Source organism: Haliotis rufescens, unplaced genomic scaffold (assembly GCF_023055435.1).
Source record: "Haliotis rufescens isolate VD_foot unplaced genomic scaffold, xgHalRufe1.0.p SCAF_17, whole genome shotgun sequence".
NCBI classification, from domain to species: domain Eukaryota; kingdom Metazoa; phylum Mollusca; class Gastropoda; order Lepetellida; family Haliotidae; genus Haliotis; species Haliotis rufescens.
The window spans coordinates 32,679,463-32,702,088 of NW_025963857.1; the positions used below are offsets into that span (position 1 = coordinate 32,679,463).

Genomic DNA, 22,626 nt, shown 5'->3' on the forward strand with positions numbered 1-22,626 from the left:
AATGTTACTGCAACAGACACACACCGTCATATAGCTGGAATATTGCTGTTTATAATGTTACTGCAACAGACACACACCGTCATATAGCTGAAATATTGTTGATTATAATGTTACTGCAACAGACACACACCGTCATATAGCTGGAATATTGTTGATTATAATATTACTGCAACAGCCACACACCGTCATATAGCTGGAATATTGCTGTTTATAATATTACTGCAACAGCCACACGCCGTCATATAGCTGGAATATTGCTGATTATGTTATATTACGGCAAAAGACACGCCCATACTACTGATCTGATGTTATAATAAGAACCACTTGTTCTTGTTAGTTTGCATAATACAGGTATATCATCATTTTAACACAAACTTCACGTCTTCCAGTCCATCAATGAATTGAAAATTAAAACAAAGAGATGTATGTTTTTCACACACAGAGAGCATGATCACCAATTTATTTTGCACTGATCACTGTTCCCACAGCAGTTGTTGGGGCCTTCCCTATTCTGTGACCGAGATTCTCATAATTTAGGTATTGGTTCAATTAATGCATTGCACTCCAAAAAGTGACCACTTTCTCAAACTGTGCTAAATGTGTATTTGGAAGAATTCATTTCTCAACCATGCTTTCGACTAGATGCCTTTCGACAACCTGTTATTAATTCAAATTCACTTACAACAGAACTTCAACGTTTAACATAAACGTTGACAAGCAGAAGTACCTCGAGTGCGAAATAAGGATGGTCTAAGATAGTCTATGTTTTTACAGGTGGTCAAGTTCAGCAATCTAATGTAAAGACGGTAGAGACATATTTGCACTGTGTATGTGTACTTGTCCCTTGTGTGTTTGAATAATGAAGCGTCCATTATTGCCTGTGCATATATGAAAGATCATACACACTAACTTGTGTGTTTAAGGCATTTGTTTACCTGAACAGATGTTAACTATACTTTGTGTTTTTCATAAAAGATGTTTAGCACCACAAGCGTGCGTTAATGAACAGTTCCCTATTATTTGAATATGATTAGCCATTATAAATATCCGAATAAACACAGTTTCAGAATACATATATTTCAAATAAACATATCATGAAAGTAACGTTAATCGGGCGGTATATTGAACGATAAACAGACAGTTATCAATACCGTTCATATCCTACAGGGGGCACGGGTGGCCCAGTCGTCTAAGGCGCCGCGATTCGCTGTGCAGAGTTGCGTCCCTTGGGCATGCCAGAAACCTATGATTGTGGGTTCGAATTCCGGTTCTCCCCGAGAGTGCTATCACTATCAACAAATTTCGTGTTGCACTAGCCCAGTTTCGTTGTAGCTCCCACAACTCTCCACACTGAGACTGGTAGATACGTTAATACTCCACGAGAGCAGAGATTGTGCAATAGTTGCAACCAAAGATATGTCGAGAATGAATATCATTTTTTATTAATTTGTAACGCTTATGATGAACTTCGTCTTCAGTATTTACCACAGAAGTATTTTGTACATCCTACTCTTGCTAAATTCAATATGCTTATGGTGGTAAACAATGAAACTGTTATTAGAAATGTTGCAACTTTTATATACCATGCTATGAATGTTAGACTCCAAACACTAAGCCTATAAATGTTAATGATGGACCAAATATTGTACCATGGGCCGCTGGCCTACACATGTACATGAATAAAGAATTGAATAGGACTCTTCCCTTCGCTGTTGCGGTGTCATTGATGAACAACTTCTTTATAATTATCACGGGCGACGGTAATAAAGAAGTTGTTCATCCATATATGAAATCCATCATTTACTTAATACTCCAACTTCCATATTGTATAACGCATTCTATCTCAATGATCCCAAGTAGCATATGCTGGTTGTAAGAGGCGACTGGATGGGTCGGGTAGTGGGGCTCGCTCGTTGGTTGATGGCGTGTTAGCCATGGTATGGATCTTTGCTCTTAATATCAATTACTAAATTGTCTGATCCAGACTTTACCATTTACAGGCTGCCGTAATATAGCTGGAATATTGTTGATTATGATATTACTGCAACAGACACACGCCGTCATATAGCTGAAATATTGTTGATTATAATGTTACTGCAACAGACACACACCGTCATATAGCTGGAATATTGTTGATTATAATGTTACTGCAACAGACACACACCGTCATATAGCTGGAATATTGCTGTTTATAATGTTACTGCAACAAACAGACACCGTCATATAGCTGGAATATTGCTGTTTATAATGTTACTGCAACAGACACACACCGTCATATAGCTGGAATATTGTTGATTATAATGTTACTGCAACAGCCACACGCCGTCATATAGCTGGAATATTGTTGATTATAATATTACTGCAACAGCCACACGCCGTCATATAGCTGGAATATTGCTGTTTATAATATTACTGCAACAGCCACACGCCGTCATATAGCTGGAATATTGCTGATTATGTTATATTACGGCAAAAGACACGCCTATACTACTGATCTGATGTTATAATAAGAACCACTTGTTCTTGTTAGTTTGCATAATACAGGTATATCATCATTTTTACACAAACTTCACGTCTTCCAGTCCATCAATGAATTGAAAATTAAAACAAAGAGATGTATGTTTTTCACACACAGAGAGCATGATCACCAATTTATTTTGCACTGATCACTGTTCCCACAACAGTTGTTGGGGCCTTCCCTATTCTGTGACCGAGATTCTCATAATTTAGGTATTGGTTCAATTAATGCATTGCACTCCAAAAAGTGACCACTTTCTCAAACTGTGCTAAATGTGTATTTGGAAGAATTCATTTCTCAACCATGCTTTCGACTAGATGCCTTTCGACAACCTGTTATTAATTCAAATTCACTTACAACAGAACTTCAACGTTTAACATAAACGTTGACAAGCAGAAGTACCTCGAGTGCGAAATAAGGATGGTCTAAGATAGTCTATGTTTTTACAGGTGGTCAAGTTCAGCAATCTAATGTAAGACGGTAGAGACATATTTGCACTGTGTATGTGTACTTGTCCCTTGTGTGTTTGAATAATGAAGCGTCCATTATTGCCTGTGCATATATGAAAGATCATACACACTAACTTGTGTGTTTAAGGCATTTGTTTACCTGAACAGATGTTAACTATACTTTGTGTTTTTCATAAAAGATGTTTAGCACCACAAGCGTGCGTTAATGAACAGTTCCCTATTATTTGAATATGATTAGCCATTATAAATATCCGAATAAACACAGTTTCAGAATACATATATTTCAAATAAACATATCATGAAAGTAACGTTAATCGGGCGGTATATTGAACGATAAACAGACAGTTATCAATACCGTTCATATCCTACAGGGGGCACGGGTGGCCCAGTCGTCTAAGGCGCCGCGATTCGCTGTGCAGAGTTGCGTCCCTTGGGCATGCCAGAAACCTATGATTGTGGGTTCGAATTCCGGTTCTCCCCGATTATGTTTCTAGGTTTGTCAGCACCATACTCCTGGGTTTCACCGAAGCGGTAAACGTCTAAGACATGCATCACTTCGGGCTTTCCTCCTACATTAAGCTGACACGCCGTGATATAACTGGAATACTGTTAAAAGCGGCGTTAAACCAAACTCACTCATATCCTACAGCTACTATTGTTACGCACCAAATACAATTATGTCATGTTTTATTGAACTTAGTTTGAGGTTATTGTTATTATCGTGTATATGTATATCTACATTTAGTAAATAGCGCGTCTTACTTCTGGCGTAATAAGCCAAGCGTATTTATATTGATTTTACGTACAAGTCAGTCAGGTCATAATGTTGGAGTCGTGATGCAATGCCCTCTAGACATGAGGCCGTCTCACTGGTCTTCTTTAGTTCTAGTTGTGTTTGTTGGTTTGTTGTTAAACGCCGCACTCAGTTGTATGACGGCGGCCTGTACATATTAGAGTCTGGATCAGTCAATCCTGCGATTGACATCATGAGCATCGATCCACGCCATTGGGATACGATGACATGCATCAACCAAGTCAGCGTGCCTGGCCACCGGAACCTGTTAGTCATGTTTTGCTGAAGATCAAGTCTTACCCAGATCTTCACGGGTTTTCCGTGAAGTATTCACGATGGTCGACCGTGTGATAAAAGTTTGTAAGTTGGACCCTCGAAGTAAGTTGTGACCAATTCAAACGCAAAATGAATGAACAAAACATCACATCAGTATCCCATCATTCCGAAACATAACTACATTCTTCGCTCTCATTATTATTCGTATAGAAACACATACAGTAAACTACGGTTATAACGAACTCAAAAGGGACTACTAATTTTAGTTCGTTATAACCGTAGTTCGTTATAAGCATATATACAGAATAACTACAGCAAATAGTCGGGACCAAAAAAGTAACTTCGTTATAACCGTCAGTTCGTTATAAGCGTGTTCGTTATAACCGTAGTTTACTGTACTACTATACCAAAGTAAAACCAAACTCACTGACTCTCTCATTCGTGTATCATCAGTGTTTGAAAAAGCTGCTTGCCCATCCCCGTGACAAGATACTATTCACAGCGGACAAGTAGTAGTTCCCGTCTCAAGCTACTATATCTAGTGTTTATCCAGATATCACAGGACAACATCTTGTTGTAATACATGTACATGTCCCGTGACAATGTATCGGAACTGAATAAATGCCACAAACATCCATCAACAAGTCTATGCGTTTCATCGTTTGTTTTCTGCGTGTATATGTTTTTAACACGGAAGCTACATAATGCTAATAACCCTGGTAAGTACATGCCCGCTCCCCTCACACCCGGGGACAAGTAGATTTAACAAATATTTTAAGGATTGTGTCAATTAATATGTTGTTACAGATTTGTCATTACTTTTCCACCATCTCAAACTGACATATTCACCCCTATTGAAGATTGGCAGTTCACAATCTGCATTGCGAAGTACACATTTATTCTCAGGAGCTATAAATTAGAATAGAGATGGGCCTCATTGTTTGACGAGTAATTGGAGGCCGTTGCCAGGAGCAGCTATCCTGTGTGGTCACTCGTGTACGCGAACCGTGAAGATCCGGGTCAGAATAGACCCTTTTCAACCCATGCTTGCCGTAAAAGGCGACCGCGCTTGTCGTAAGAGGCGACTAACGGGATCGGATGGTCACGCTTGCTGACTTGGTTGATGCATGTCATCGTGTCCCATTTGCGTGGATCGATGCTAATGATGTCAATCACTGGACTGCCTTGTGTAGACTCCATTATTTACATACCGCTGTCATATAGCTGGAATATTGCTGAGTGCGGCGTTAAACAACAAACAAACAAAACACTTGTATACGCTCCAGGTAGACGTATGTGTGAGTATATCATTCGTTGATAACATACGACTGAAAATAGTTATATCATGATATGTACAACACGGCTCCACAGCATGATTGGTCTTCTATTAGTGCACATACCAGGTCGTGTCAGACCACGGTAGGCCGTTGTTTCAATATGTCACACCTAAATCGGTCTTTCTCCTTCAAGCGTGCGCTCGTCACGCTGAAGACCCGGGTTCGATTCCCGACATGGGTACAATGTGTGAAGCCCATTTCTGGTGTCCCCCGCCGTGACATTGCTGGAATATTGCTAAAAGCGGCGTTAAACCATACTCACTCACTCACTCTTTCTCCTTCAAGCCCCAATTCACTATAAATTGAATAAAAAGAAATTAATTTCAAATCAAAATGTAAATTGATTTGATATATTATTTCAAATTTAATTATTGTATAAACACCTTAGATATCTCCATCATCAGTCAAAGAATACATCAGTTCACTTCAGGTATTTTGAGTGACGTTCTGTTTGAGAAGAATAATTTGTTCCAGAAAAAATATGCTTACATTAAAGTTTGTATGGCTTCAAAGAAAATGTATGGTTTCAAGGAATGGCCGAAATCGTCACTGACAAACATCCGAGCCCTAATTCCCTCCCAACACACACACACACACGTACGCACGCACGAACGCACGCACGCACGCACGTACGCACGCACACACACACACAGCACGCACGCACGTACGCAAGCACGCACGCACGCGCGCGCGCGCGGACCCGATGCGTCATACCAAAAGGCGTTAAAAGATGGTACTTGTTGTTAACCTGTCTGGCGCTCGGTATTAAAGGGCTAACACAAGGACTGGTCGGCTCGGAGTCAGTTTACTGTGTCTGAGTGGGGTATTTATGTTAAACTGCGGCATGGTATCTCAGTGGGCTAGCACTATAAATCGGCATCAGCCCGGACTAGTACAAGCAGCCACGCAAACACGTGCCTGCACGTAGCTATATAAGTGCCGTTATCTTGGACGCAACGTTAAACGCCATTTCACCTCACCTAAACTCACCTCACCTCACCTCACCTCACCTCACCTCATCTCTCTCTCACACGTGCGCGCGCGCGATCACGACGATACGGACCCTCTCCAGGACAACAACACATCCGTTAGCTTCCTTATGAAATCCTAAGACGATCAAGGTGGGGGCTTTTCCATTAATTGTGACCATACATGCCGATACACCGGACTTCCCTCAAAACCCGGACCTAATGTTTGCATACACGTGACTGTACAGCTTACCGTTGTGGAGCTATGTTAAGTCGTTTAGGCTGTACATAGGCGTGTTGTAGGGCAGTTGACGCGTCGGGCTGTCTATTGTACAACGGTCGAACTGTACAGTAGGATCCGGCTTCCCAACTATATACTGCAGTTGTGACGTGACATTCGCAGTCAGTGTGAGTCTTTCCATCGTTCGAACAACAGAACAGCACTCAGGCCGAATACATCGGCACATGAGGTACAATCTGCAAATTACTTTCCGTCGAACAGAGGCTAACCGGGAGTGTTTACCATTTCAATTATAAGGTTAACAAATTTACATAGTTTCTTTTGGACAGATATCATACGGCAGTTAAATCATTTCTGATCTTTTCAAATAATAATTTGTAATGTTCTTTTCCCATTGTTCATCGAAATATTTACATTTCAAATTATTGTGGAATTCATCTCCAATGTCGTAAATATCGTTTAGGAGTCAGTTACCACTTATAACGGTTTGGATTTTCTTTGTATGCAGGTAACACACGTATCCTTGGATTTTATACTGAACTATAAACTCAAGGGAAACTTTAAAAGTTTCGAAATGGCTGTTTTCAAACGAAAAACTGGAGGCGTCGACTTTACCACGTCAAGCAAAGAGGAACCAAGTATATTCACAATCCAGGCTCACTCTAACCCGTCATATCAACCCGATGTTACTGAAACAGCCTCCGACAGCAGTGGAATAGCTTCCATAGAAGATTCTGACAATGGAATTCACCCAGCATCAGATCCCAAACCCTCATCCTCATCCCCCGCGCCAGCAGCCCCAACATTGAAGAAGTCCATCAACCTCCTTCATTGCACTGCCATCATGGTTGCAGTCACCGGTCACTCCTCGGTCTTCATTTCCCCCGGCTCCATACTCGGCTCCACTGGCTCCATCGGCGCCGCCCTCATCGTCTGGTTGGTAGGAGGGCTGATCAACATGGGACTGGCGTTGTGCTTCGCCGAACTGGGAACCATGTTCCCCCATGCTGGTGGCCCGTATGCTTATGTTTTGAAGACTTTTGGTCCTCTGCCAGGGTTCCTGATAATGTACGGGTATGTTGTGCTCATCGCAGGACCATTCTGGGCATTCTTAGCCTACACAGCGGCATTGTACATTGTTAAACCAGCGTTCCCTGACTGTGAAACGGAGACAGTGGAATTAGGCGTGAAGTTGCTGGCCGGATGGATTATGAGTGAGTAGATATTCGGGTGAAATGAAAAATCTTATTGATACATAGCATCAAAATCTAAAGGTGAATCGGAATTAAATATCCTCTTCACGGGAACATCATTATCACCGAAGATGGGGGGAAAGTATAGTTAAGAAAGCTTAATTTGCTGTGACGTCTGTAGTTTGTTTTCTTTCTATAATTATAGCAATGGAGTATTTATGAGTTTTTTTAGTTTGAATGAAAACGAATTGAGTCTCTAATTAAAATGGGGCGGTCGAGCAGCCTAGTGGTTAAAGCGTTCGCTCGTCACGTCAAAGACCCGGGTTCGATTCCCGACATGGGTACTATGTGTGAAGCCCATTTCTGGTGTCCCCCGCCGTGATATTGCTGGAATATTGCTATAAGCGGCGTAAAACCATGCTCACACTCACTCTAATTAAAATGCTCTAACCTGGTTTAGTCATATTAGTAATGTTACAAGGCAACTGTACGACATAATGACAAATATTTGATCACGCAAAGATATGTTCTCGTGGCAAACCTTTAGTTTGTTTGTCTGTCAGCTGGCCTATGTTGACAATACTTTCTACATGTAAGTTAGAATATTTAATTCTTTATTTCCTGAGATAAAAATAACTTTGAAAGGGATGTAGAACAACCAAGACTACGCTTAACCTAAACGTTACGCGAAACACATCCGTGTCTGCTAGATCTAACAGTAAACACAGTGCAGTATACACATTGGCATACTTGGAATTTGGAATGTCATTATCACCTTCTCATTGAAACAATATACTTGATTACATGTATGGGATAACGTTATTATATATTCGTTTGGTTTTTTAATACATGGGATTAACTTGGGTATTTTGCTCACAAGTTTAACCATGACTTTACAGAGACTGTAGCAAATGTTCCGCATTATTTCAGTCACCATGGTGGCTCTCAACTGCACTTTCATGAAGTTTGTGACGAAGGTCCAGACCCTACTCTCCAGCACAAAGATCCTTGCTCTTCTCATCATCATCAGCGGGGGCATTGCCATGCTGGTACAAGGTAACGATGACGAGGATGTGATTTGGACACAAGGCATTATCATAGGGGTTAGACATGAGTTGTTAAACAAGACAATTCGAATGAAATCATTATCATAATCATAATAATGGGAATACCTGAATACATTTTAAAATAGGACGTTTGAAATTGACTGTAAACAGAATTCATTTTGACAACGACGATAATTATGTTATAAGGATACTGATAATAATAATAAAAATGACAATGCCTACACCCTTTGATACTTAGTTAAGCCGAATGTAAGAAAATTCACGACTATTAGTAGTACTAGTACTACTACTAGTAGTAGTAGTCGTCGTAGTCGTAGTTGTAGTAGTTTTATTCCTCTTGCTCTTCTGTTGCTGAACATTCAACTACTAATGGCATCATTGTAGTTTGTAACGATAAACTGATACTAATATTCATATGTCTTTTATTATTTTTGTGATGCGATGATAGTAAGGACGACGGATGTTACATCTTACGATAATTATGTATAATGACAAATAGGCAGCTTACGTCAGTCATAAAGTCATTAGTCTACAACCACCATGTACAAACAACACAACTATGAGTGAGTATGCAGGTATCATTTCTGTCCTCCAGGTAAACGCGACAACTTTGAGAATGTATTTGAGGGCACGACTCAGGAGCCGGGGGAGTTTGCTGTGTCTATTTTCTACGCCATATTTTCCTACGGAGGCTGGTAAGATCCCTATCAAATATTAACTTGTCGGAAATCGTGACAGGGAAATATTCAACATGCTGTGCATGGTAGATAACGAGACAGGGGCATCTCGCATCTTTTTCAAGTAATCTTCACTAAACTTTGCATTATTCGGAGTGCATCAGTTAAAGTGGTGATGTGTTTCAGCTACATATTTCACCCAACAGATAACAGTTTACGCGTTTTGGGGAAAATTAGATCTAATTCGCCCTTAAATTTTATCTATACTTGTGAAAACAAATACTTTAATTTTTCTAACTTTACGCTTTTGTTGTAAATTGTATATTGTACCTTTGCTGGTTGTTTGGAAGTTTAGCTTAATTAACCAACGGTTAAAAAATATTCAAATCGCACCTCCGAGCAATTCTGTACGGGTGATACGGTGTTTTCTTTCTTTTCAGGCAAGTGATGACGTCACTTACAGAGGAGGTGAAAAATCCTGGAAGGTGAATATATTACAGAGAAAACGGTTTCTCACATATGGCCTTTTTACGTTGGGCTTTTTATTCTCATAGGGGTATATATTTAAATGTGGTTATATATTCACGAATGGTTATTTATTCACATATGGCTATATATTAACATATGGTTGTATGTATGTAAATATATAGTCATCGCCAAGAGAAACGCGAACTATAGAAACATATAGAGACGTATGTACGTTAAGAGTGAGTGAGTGTGGTTTTACGCCACGTTTAACAATATTCCAGCAATATCACGGCGGGGAACAACAGAAATTGGCTTCACACATTGTACCCATGTGGGGAATCGAACCCGGACATCCGACGTGACGAGCGAACGCTTTAACCACTTGGCAACCCACCGCCCCTGTTCGTAAAGAAGAGATGTTTTCAATGTGTACCAATTAATGACAAAACTAACAATCACCATGAGCGTCGATTTATACAACACACCAGTATGTTCGTTTGTGCATCAAACCAATCTTATATCTCATGAATACGAGTATATCTTGATATGTTAGAAAATATTTACGGTGTTCGCGTTTGTTTTGTCGGTGAGTATGTTGCGATATACTCAAACATATGGTCTTGTATTCATGTCATCATCATCATCATCATTAGTAGTAATATTATCATCATCATCATCATTATTATTATTTTTGTTATTATTATTATTATAGGGACCTCCCTCTGTCAGTGTACATCACCTTCGTTATCGTGATCACTAAGTACATCCTCACCAACATCGCGTACTTCACCCTCATCACCCCCGCTGAGATGTTGCAGTCAAAGGCAGTGGCGTTTGTAAGTACACTACAGATGATTGAACTATGACAGGCCATGCGCGTCAAAGCAAACGTGTTACGAAATATTTGGCATTTATTGTGTTAACGTTAAGTATGAAATTGCAATGTCCAATTTACGCGACAATATAGAATAATAAAAGTAGTACATAAAATACATACCTTATTAGAAATAATAATGACTTTTTCAATATAATTACAACGTTTTTCATCTTATATTATTGAATATCTGCGAGTACCGGCACATGTCTAGCAGTCCGACTTCGCGGTGTTTTTTACCTTTCACTTCCTGGTTCGGCTTATCTGCGGGTCATATCATTTTCTTTCGTATTTCTATGGTCAAGTTAATACCTCGGCTTATCTACGGGGTCGGCTTATCTGCGTTCATATACGGTAATGAAACTCCGTTAATACAGACGGATTAACGTCTAGATTAACAAACGATTGGACATTAAATGTGTATCACTATGGTTTAGTTTATGTATTATAAACGTGTGTATTTTCTCTCCTCGTGTCGTTTACTGTCAGTGAAAGAAAATTAATTCCTTTTCTGTAACACATAGCCATATTAATTTTAAAAATCAACTGTAATTTCATTTAACATGTGCACAGAATTATGTACAGTTTAGTTTAATATCCCCCGAGAATATAAATAAAAATTACACGTAAATTTTCGTGTTACTTCCTGTCGAAAACATTACAATAAATTTGATCATATTTACATATATCAATAAAATAGTTGTTTATATATTCATTTAAAACTACAATTTGGGGTTTCAAATTAAGTTTAATCTGCTATTTTTACAGCTGTTCGCAGAGCGTCTTTACGGTCCCATCGCTCCGCTGGTCTCTGTATTCGTCGCAACTACGTCGATTGGAGCCCTTAACGCATCCATCATGGGCCATTCCAGGTGAGGACGACTTTAAATTGTTGACATTATCCGTATTATATTATATACCGCAACGTACACCCGAAACACTGTGGTGTAAAATAACATTCATTCACTTTCTCAATTGACACGTCGTATTAACATACATTGTACGTCTAAATATTGGCTGATTTATATATGGGATGGCATTCTGTAAAATGTATCTTGATCGAATATCAGACCGCCTCCGTGGTCTAGTGGTAGAGCGTCCGCCCGGAGAGCGGGACGTCCGGGGTTCGATCCCAGGCCGCGTCATACCAAAAGACGTTAACAGATGATACTTGTCTGGCGCTCGGCATTAAGGGGCTAAAACAAGGGCTCGGGGTCAGTAGACTATGTCTGAGTGGGGTATTCATGTTAAACTGCGGCATGGTATCTCAGTGAGCTAGCACTATAAATCGGCATCAGCCCGGACTAGTACAAGCAGCCACACACATACACGTACATGCACGTCGCTATAGAAGTGCAATAATCTTGGACGCGACGTTAAACCCCATTTCACCTCACCTGATAAAATATCACGAGTGTTCCTTTCCTTGAACATATTTTGTGTTTAGTGTATGTAAACAAATAATGGATTTTGACAAGAAAATATAACAAATTCTTTACTATTATAATATACCTACAGTAAGATAAGACAAGAACATATTTATAAAGGGAAATTGAGACCTATAAAGACAGGGCAGTGTTTATCCGCTGTGTGTTGACCGAGCTGGGTGTAGACAACACGTCACAGGTTTTTCTCGGAACCAACCCGGATATATATATATATTCCGGGAGTTAGCTCCATGTATCCGGGTCATGACTAACATCGCAGTGTTCAGTCGATTTAAGGCAGGACCCGCACATATTCATTAGAAGTGAAGTAGCTTGTTTGGGGGACCGTTTTGGCTTCTCTGGGGGTGGTCCCGTTTGCTACGTCACAATGACAAAGCGAGTTGGGGAATTACCTTCGTACATGTACTGGCTGCTGAGCCCCTTGAAATCTTTTTAACGTAGCAAAGTGAAGTATCTGCCACTGGAGATATCCTAGTGTATATATCGGGCCTTCTGAAGAATGTGCTAGTTACCTAATATTGAAACTGTAATCTAAATCTGTCAAATGCCTGGCAGTGTGCGAGCATAGCCTCAATTTTGTAATTGATATCTTTTCCCGTAAAAACCAAGCCTCGTTCTCAAGTGCGACCTACAAACAGTAAATACAATTTCCTAGCAGATGACATATTCACTCTATAGTCTCTGTCAAATGGAGTTTTTAAACAGAGGTTTCTACTGAAACAACTTTTTTGTACTTTTATTAGCTTTCCATGTTACAAAATATATTCACTGGATATTAATGCTTTTTACCTGGATGATAAGGTTTATTCATTTCATGATGAGGATCATCTTTTTTAAAATTGTCCCAACTGTATGCATACCTGACAAGGACGACGTGGGCTACCATTATGATACGATGTCTTACATTTTTCTCAGGAGGAATACCATTATTTTTTCTTGTTGACTTGTTGGATGGCATAAATGCACATACATTCACAAGATGCAAAATTCTACAAGCGCTTAAACTTCTATATAATATTAATGCATACACAAGCCTTATTGGTGTATTTATTGCGATTATTCCTTAGTTAAGGAATGCGGTGACCGCTTAATTTCCTTTATATACCTACCTAGCCGATATTATCTATTGAAAATGAGGGTTCTTCCGGCCTCGCGCGGCATATTTCAGCCTGGCGCATACCCTAGCCTTGGCTGCTTGGTTGAGTTTGTTAAGCCAGATTCACTGGATTGTGACGGTCAGTTACGTGGACTGGTGTGGACTTAAATTATCTAAAGAAATATATTTAGGTTTGGCTAGTTGTAAGATAAAATATTGAGAAAACACAAAACTTATTGTTGAAATAAGACCACCATAATTATGGAATAATTATAGTGATTTGAGAACTATGATAGAATAAGCAACAGAAAATATTAGGTATCGATATCATCAGTGTGCCTTGTTTGCCAAGCTCTCCGTCCGAGTATACCTCCTATATGCTTGCATGCTAGCATTTTATCATTAATCAACATATATATATATATATATATATATATATATATATATATATTTATATATATATATATTTAAATTAAACTATTAAGGAATTTACATATATTTTAACACGAAGTTGAACAGTTATCATATTGATGAAATATGGTTGTTGCTCATATTTATTAACATACTAAAATGAATCATTAGTAGTAGTGGTAGTAGTGAATGAGTTGGGTTTAACGCCGCTTTTAACAGTAATGCAGATATATCGCGGCGTGTCAGCTTAATGTGAGAGGAAAGCCGAAGTGATGCAGGTCTCAGACATTTACCACTTCGGTTAAACCCACGAGCACGGATATGGTGCTGGCAAACCTTGAAACATTAATGTGGTGAAGCGGGATTCGAACCCACAATCATAGGTTTCTGGCGTGCCCAAGGGAGGCAACCTTAGACGACTGGGCCACCCGTGCCCCCTTAGAAGTCGCAGTACAATAAGGATGAGATAGATGTATGGATGAACCTACACGTCGCTCCTAATTGTAATAAAGAAGCTGCTCAACCATATAGTTATACTTATCCAACACGTGCAGATAAACACGTAATGAAATGGTGAACCTTCGTTGACAAAACATCCTGAAACGTGACAAACTATTTTTATCCTTTGTTTACAATGGTTGTACGGCTTCACATGGAGACACCAAACCTCCGTATAGTTAACGATAGGATCATTTGATGTTTGTTATATACTGTCATACTCCTGTCGCTGTTGTGGTATCCTATATCTTATAATTATGCATAACAATCCGTAAATCTGACTGAAATGCTTTCACTGGGCCGGACTGCTTAGAGTTTAGAATAGTGGGGGTTTTTTAATCAGAGAAAAAGTCGGGCGAAAATTTGCAAATCAGCTTGTAGCAGTATAATGCTAGGCCCGGGCATTAACCGCTGTGTCATGTTCGTGTACACGTTGGGTCATCTCGGTACAAGTACCGGATATGGTTACGGTGAATTGATAAACTCGCCACTGACAATGCATGTTTGTTAGGGGCACGGTGACCTCAGCTGAAACGGCCATGACAATGCAAGCCGGATGTCGCCGTAACCTGCCGCGTTACCAGAATATAGCGCGGATGTCCGGATCTAGAAGCCTTGCGTCACTGCAGAATAAGACTCGACCGGTTTCGTTGGAAATAGAATGTGGGTTACGGAGAAGTGGCATTTATTCAAACTGTAATTGTCACCTTGTAATTTCTGTGGAAATTGTTTGTTCATTTGTTCGTTTCTTTCGCTCACTCATTCACTCATTAATTTAAACTTGAGATTAAATTATTTTTATACACTCACTCACTCGAGCATTTATTCATTCTTTACTTATATGATTATGAGTTTATCACCACGCCGAAATACAAGCCCTTCTACTGGTCGAGGGTGCTGGGGTAGCCTTGTGGTTAAAGCGTTCGCTCGTCATGCCAAACGCCCGTTTTCGATTCCCCCACATGGGTACAATGTGTGAAGCCGCTCTGGTGTCCCCCGCCGTCATATTGTTGGAATATTGCTAAAAGCGGCGTAAAACCATACTCACGCACTCGCGGTGTACGGTATGGATTCTCACAGACACTAATTGGTAGGAAGAGGAAGCATTACGTAATACATTTTGTAGATTAAGATATATACGACCCGGCGTTTACTGAAGACTGGCATTTTTTCAAGGCAGAGGGTCGTTATACCCGGCGTTTATTCAAGGATATACGGTACATGTTTCCTCCAAATATGTTCTTTCTAGTAACCCGCGATGTTTGATCAATGTTGCACATTTCCCGAATCTAAAATAGTATAATACAAAAGGTTCCTGGGCCACGCATAATGTTTTCATCACAGAAATAAATTCCAAGAACAGATAAGAAATTCAAGGTAAGGGCGTCGAGCAGTCGACACGTGACATTTCAAAACGATAACGACATTTAATGCAGTCGTACGTAGTCAATTCACTTGTATGCATAGCCTTGTCAGAAGAACGAGCAAACAAGTTGAGATTACTATGTGTGTGACGTATTGATTTTAAGACAGGAGTGCCAATTGTGAAATTCCCAAGCGAGAACGAGTGTCATTAACAGTTTGGTTGATGCACGCGATTTCAGTTATATCCTTTTATTCCTATTATTCTTTTTTGATATTTTTTGTTATTTTTATGGTAGAAGCTATCAAGTTTATGTCCTTATATAAATGTTTTATCAACCTGAGACGCGTCGTGTACTTTCTTTTGTCCCATGCTCAGTTCGATACTCGGATATTAGGATGAGCGTGTCGCTGGTCGTCATGTTCGCCATTGGAATGACATTGTATTATTCTGTTTTTCGAAGTACTCTTGACACAAAAAGAAACCGTTTCATGGTATGAAATATTTACATAGCAACTGTTCAAAGGAAACCTGTGTTGATAAATGCTACATTGTTCAGGACATTGAACATTATCTTCAGGGTAAACTAAACATTATTCTACTCTAAATCTCCAAACTACTTTCCAACGGAAGACATTATTCACAGATGTACAGCGTTAGAAATTGGCACTAGTCCTGTAGTCATTGCCAAACTGCTCAATAGTTAAGGTATCATGAGGAATAGTAGAAATTTGCCCTTTTTAAGGGTTTTGCTATATGTCATCATTATAAGGACTAGTGGACTAAAACTGTTAGTTTCTATCGCTGATGTATGTTCTTACTTCACATGGACCAGTCGGTCATATTTCTATACAAATCGTTATTACTCATAGTATATGCAGGCACTACATATACATGAACTCTATTGCAGTGAATAATGCATAAAAAGGTCGATATGTCTCGCTTATTGTTAATGAGACATGTATTTCGCCATTGTGAGTTTATGCGACATGTGACAAACTTGGGGCAGTACACGAACAGATTTAAATTTGAAGTCGCCTGAAACAGCATTTTAAACAAACTTGTCTTTAAAACTGTTCTATTCATTGGTGAAAACTTATAGACTGGATCGAAGGGAGTGACATAAATTCAATACCCAATGTAAATGGTAATTTGCAGTTAATTCACAATGGCATGTGTTTATATCTGGAGACCTTTATATATCCATATGTCACTCAATTACATCCGTGAAGATTCCGGGTTAGAATTGGTCTTCAGCAACCCATGCTTGTCGAAAGAGTCGACTAACGGGATCGGGTTGTCAGGCTCGCTGACATGGTTGAAACATGTCACCGTATCCCAATAACGTTGATCGATGCTCATGATGTCAATCACTGGATTGTCTGGTCCAGATTTGGACATTTTTCTGGAATATTGCTAAGTGCGGCCTTAAGCAACAAACAAACAAACATAACTGTGATAGTATTTCATCTAATACACCGAGGTTCTGTTTGATCAGTGGTAGGAATGTATTTTGATATGCATTGCATACTGAGCCAAACCAACAAGCACCCATACATACCCCTATTCTACATTGTATCTTGCTTACGATGTTTTAGCCACTGCTTTTATTTATTATATATTTATATATGTTATTTGCAGATTGTTATTTGCTGGCGCGAGAGTGGGTCACATGCCAACCATCTTTGGGATGATTCACCCAAAATTCCTGACCCCCTGGCCAGCCATTCTTGTGTTGGTAGGTCTTTATACCGTATATGTTTATATAAATATACCCCCTTCATTTACTTTTAAATGAAATACTAGTCCAAACTGCTTTGGTCGCAACTCACTTACTTACTTACCTTCTCTTGACGGGGTAGTATGTACTGTGGCGTGGGGTCATCCCACAGATGACACCCTTACCTCGTTAGCCTGCTGACGGGTTTAACCTTTTGGTCATGTGGACTAGGCGTCCGACCTCGAATCGGTCCGAGGTTCGAATCCCATCTACGGGACTGGAACATTTTATTGCGGCTACAAACAGCTTCTGATGATACTGGGAGCTGGGTTCCATGTTTGCATTGTTCCAGCTCAAGTCCAGATACATTATCTTGATATGTGTGTGGAATCGAAATCAAAAGCGTCAAATGTTTGGCGTAAAATATGAATTGGGGGTCTGATGGCCCCAGTGATTAATGTTGTTTCCTGATGTAAACATCGAGTGTACGTTCTGTTCCAGCTCGCGTGGGGTCTGATCATGCTGTATACTGGTGGCTTGACGACCATGATGGTCTTCATCAGTCTCTTCTCCACCATCATGGGCATCGCCGTCGTCATGTCGCTCCTCTACCTGCGGATAAAGAAGCCAAACGATGTCAGGCCGTATAGGGTAAGCGACTGTGGCAATCAACCCTTGGTTTTGTTTTGTTTCTATGTTAACGATCCACTCAACAATATTCCAAATATATGACGGCGGTTTGTAAATAATGGAGTCTGAACCAGTCAATCCAGTGATTGACATCACGCGCATCGATCCACGCAATTGGGGTACGATGACATACATCAAGCAAGTCAGCGAGCCTGACCACCCGATCCCGTTTGTCACCTCTTGGGACAAGCATGGGTTGACCAAGACCAATTTTAACCTGGATCTTCAACCCTTGACGTAACGCCGTCTTCAACAGCACAGTTTCTTTTATCTGACGAATCGGGGATGAACAATTGAGTCAATAGGGATAAAGCTGTTAAATAGTCTAACATCTAGTCTCTGAAATGAAACTATTTAGATAAAAACCCAGTTGTTAAATTATCTTAATAAAATGTAATAAAAAGGATCCCAGAGTCTCTCTTCATTTTCAGAAATCTAGACTTGCCAACCGCATCGGATATATTTGGTTCATTTGTATGGCAGCCTAGCTGCGAGTCCCATTTTACAAAGCACGCGTGGAGATATGACCTCCACAACTCCCTTGAGCGTTACGATTGATCTTGTTTGTTGTTCAATGCAAAACTCAGCAATGTAACAACTATGCCACTTCATTTGTTATTAGGCATTGCATTGTCACACCACATCAGACCACACCGTTTTCATTGAAACCATAAGAAAAGAAGTATGTCAGTGCTATTTGAATAGATTGAGTGAGCAATATTACGAAAGCAGTTGCCAAGATACGCATAATACACTTATAGTATTGAATAGAGATACGTGTATGCTAGTGGAAGAGGTCTTCAGCAACCCATGCTTGTCGTAAAAGGCGACAGCGATTGTCGTAAGCGGCGACTAACGGGATCGGTAGGTCAGGCTCGCTGACTTGGTTGATTCATGTCATCGTGTCCCAATTGCGTTGATCGATGCGCATGATGTCAATCACTGGATTGTCTGGCCCAGACTCGATTAATTATTGCTGAGTGCGGCGTTAAACAACAAACAAACAAACATGTATGCTAATTGTTTTGGGCAGTGTCGTCAAAGAAACTATTGCCATATGGAACATACATTAATGTGTCATATGAATAGATCGTAATATTGCCATCATATTAGGGAGTATTGTGAATAGAGTATACTTACGGAAGTGTCGTAGGAATACAATGTAATATTGCCATGACACTTGTTCTCTTTCAGACAATGCTGTTTGTGCCTGTCGTCCAGCTGATAGTCAATCTGGCAGTTCTCGTATTGGCCATCTACCAGCGTCCACACCAGATGGGCATCGGCCTGGCCATCCTGTTCGCCGGCATCCCCATCTACTGGTTCGGCGTCTTATGGAAGAACAAGCCTGAAGAGTTCACACAGCTTGTTGGTGGGTGGACACCGCTATGTTAGAGGACATATAGTCTAGTTTGGTCAATGACGATTTGATAAATCTCCATGTATCTCACTACATCGGCGAATAACTGGAAAATATATACATCATCGTCTTCAAACTCCTTGCAAACCCGTGAAGATCCGGGTTAGAATAGGTCTTAAGCAACCCATGTTTGCCGTAATAGGCGACTATGCTTGTCGTAAGAGGCGACTAACAGGATCGGGTGGTCAGGCTCGCTGACTTGGTTGATGCATGTCATCGTACATATTTGTGTGGATCGATGGTCATGTTGTCAATCTCTGGATTGTCTGGTCCAGATTCGATTATTTACAGACTGCCGTCATATAGTTGGAATATTGCTGAGTGCGGCGTTAAACAAACAAAGAAACAAACAAACCTTGCAGCCAAACGGCGTCTGGTAATGTTTGTTTTCAAATTTGGGTAAATGATAAACATGGCGGCGAGATATATTTATTATGGGATTAACACAACACAGAATTCGAAGGTACACCAAGCGGCCGTATTGTGAGGTTTGCGGATATCCGGGGTCCGGATAAGCGGGTTTCCACTTAACATTCATTTAATCGCACACTGTTCTGAGGTGAGGCGAAATGTTGTTTAACGTCGCGTCCAAGATTATTGCACTTATATACCGACGTGCACGTGTGTGTGTGTGTGTGTGTGTGTGTGTGTGTGTGTGTGTGTGTGTGTGTGTGTGTGTTATATTACGACGACCTGTAAGTAATCAAGTCTGACCAATCCAAAGATCAACGCAGTCGGGGTACGATGACACGCCATCGACCATGTCACCGAGCACGGCCACCCGATCCATTTCGTCGCCGCTTACGCCCACAATGCTTTAGCAATATATAATATCAATCTAAATACAATTGAGTACATGTATATGACATTAATGTATACCAGTATGTGTATTCGCAATGTGTATGAAACCCCGTTAACCCGAAGTCCAGGATCATCAAAACATCGAGTTACCAATTGTTTGATACAAGCGGAGTGACGATATTAGACCACGGAGCCCACTATGAACGTTTATATTGTCTGCAATAACTCTATCAAGTTAATTAGGTATCACCGTACAAACCTAAACTTACGGGCAAAACAATGTATATACTTCAAAATTAGATTTGACCAAAAAATCATAAACATTATCAAACCGTTACTAGGCTGAAAACAGTCGCCGAAACACCGGAAACTTAAGGTCCTAAACACAAGTTTGATACCCGTATCAAATACATCACCATCGAATACACATTTCTCGTTTGTTTCCTTTTTCAGCCACCATTAAACATGGGTGTATACTTTCATTTGCCCGTCAGTATATGTGATTCAATTAAGATTTTCATGCTTGTAAAATGTGTTTCATAACTCTGTTTCAGAGGGTGTCACCATTCTTCTACAGAAGATCTTGGTATTGGTAAAGGCATCGTAAAGAGGAATACTTCTTTAGGGATAGAGACTGTGCGCCTAATGTATTCGGAATGGATGCACATTTTTCCGACCTATCATTTTCAATTGCCAAGATAATTTGGGAAGTGATGCGTGTCTACATCCGATAAGGAAAGATGATTCTGAAAGAAAATGCATATGTTATGGGCGAATTATATAAGCTCGGCCTACATGAAATGTGAAAACGACAGACTTTTGTCGACACACGCTAAGTTTTCGCATCCTGTATTTGATCAAAAACGTGTACAGTTCCTTGGTGCTACCGTGTTCATAGATTACCTTGACCTTCAAGGAAAGGGGGATATGGTTATGGGTAAGGGGGAATATGGGCAGTCCACAGATTATCATGGACCCGAATCCGTGTTTCGAACCCACTACCACAGGATCCAGGTATACCAAGAGGACACAACTCTGTATGATGCGGATTCATCTTTATCACCACATCCTGTATACAACCAACCCTTGGCCAGACAAACCAGGGGTCGATAATGTGAGCACCGACCAACGTCGTCGGAGTAAAAGAGTAAAGGCTTGTCTTATTTGCATGTCACACGTCCGTTTACTGTTCACACTGAGATGTCATGTGACATCCCGTCCCTGTTCTAGAGTCGCTTACGGTAGTCATAAAACATTGGAGAAGGAATCCCAAACATCCGCACGGCTTACAGGTTTTATCAACGTGATTGCAACCACTATGTAGTGTCCAAACTATAGAGTGGCCAGAATGAGTGAGCGAGTTAAGTATTACGCCGCTTTTAACAGTATTCCAGTTATATCGCGGCGTGTCAGCTTAATGTGGGAGGAAAGCCCGAAGTGATGCAGGTGGCAGACGTTTACCTCTACGGTGAAACCCACGAGCACGGGTATGGTGCTGACAAACCTAGAAACATTATCGTGGTGAAGCGGGAATCGAACCCACAATCATAGGTTTCTGGCGTGCCCAAGGGACACAACTCTGCACAGCGAATCGCGGCGCCTCAGATGACTGGGCCACCCGTGCCCCCTACAGATCGGGATACTTCAATGGAGATGACTAAAACTACCCTGTGATATCAGCATGTATCTGTGATAACGTGGACTTCCTGATCTCAGCTGAATGACGGAGACAACAACACCACCTACGTCATCTTTCAACACTTGTATTTCGTAAGCAAATATATTTCACAGCCGTCAAATACGACTTTTCAAACTGCTGTCATATTTTAGAGTCCCAGAAGAAGAAAGAAATGTATTTATCATATTTGTTCCCTTTATGATATTTCATTTTTTTTAAATAATTCGTATTGGTGTTGTCCCAGGATTATTATATGTACATATTATTAGTAATAAATATTCATCAAAACCAAGAAATATTTATGCATCGTTATTCATCATTATATCTTAATTTGATAACTGTTAAGTTGTGATTAAGCGTGTTAATTATTCGCAATAAACATAAACTATGAATATGATGCCAGGACTCATGTATTTGTATTTACATCGATGCTCATGATGTCAATCACTGGATTTGTCTGGTCCAGAGCCGATTATTTCGGACTCGACATTGCCGAGGTGGGATTCTTTTCAGGGAATCCTTATTCAAATACGGGTAAATATTTTTAAAGCTTGTACATTTCATCCTTAAAGAGTTGTTTGATTGGCATTACTTAAAAGTTGACGGATGACAACTTGAC

The 22,626-nt window shown here is 40.2% G+C and overlaps 1 protein-coding gene across 2 annotated transcripts; it reads left to right on the top strand.

Moving 5' to 3' along the window:
• The first annotated feature begins 6,693 nt into the window (after positions 1–6,693).
• LOC124142567 (cystine/glutamate transporter-like) lies at positions 6,694–22,388 on the top strand. Of its 2 annotated transcripts, none has more exons than XM_046511127.2 (11): positions 6,694–6,832; positions 7,112–7,817; positions 8,727–8,852; positions 9,459–9,558; positions 9,981–10,025; positions 10,721–10,844; positions 11,651–11,754; positions 17,340–17,436; positions 17,920–18,069; positions 19,303–19,480; positions 20,884–22,388. In XM_046511127.2, exons 2-11 carry the CDS (start codon positions 7,178–7,180, stop codon positions 20,934–20,936), a joined length of 1,617 nt encoding a protein of 538 aa, XP_046367083.2. In that variant the 5' UTR covers positions 6,694–6,832; positions 7,112–7,177; the 3' UTR covers positions 20,937–22,388. The 2 variants fall into 2 exon arrangements, with proteins under 2 accessions (XP_046367083.2, XP_046367082.2); XM_046511126.2 differs by having other exon boundaries at positions 6,750–6,900; positions 20,884–22,387.
• The last annotated feature ends 238 nt before the right edge of the window (positions 22,389–22,626 follow it).

What these genes read in the sequence shown, in the direction of transcription:
- LOC124142567 (XM_046511127.2), top strand. Translation starts at nt 7,178, where the DNA reads ATGGCTGTTTTCAAACGAAAAACTGGAGGCGTCGACTTTACCACGTCA. An exon ending in GAGGTGAAAAATCCTGGAAG is followed by an intron (nt 10,026 to 10,720) that starts GTGAATATATTA and finishes TTATTATTATAG; the next exon opens with GGACCTCCCTCTGTCAGTGT. An exon ending in ACGATGTCAGGCCGTATAGG is followed by an intron (nt 18,070 to 19,302) that starts GTAAGCGACTGT and finishes GTTCTCTTTCAG; the next exon opens with ACAATGCTGTTTGTGCCTGT.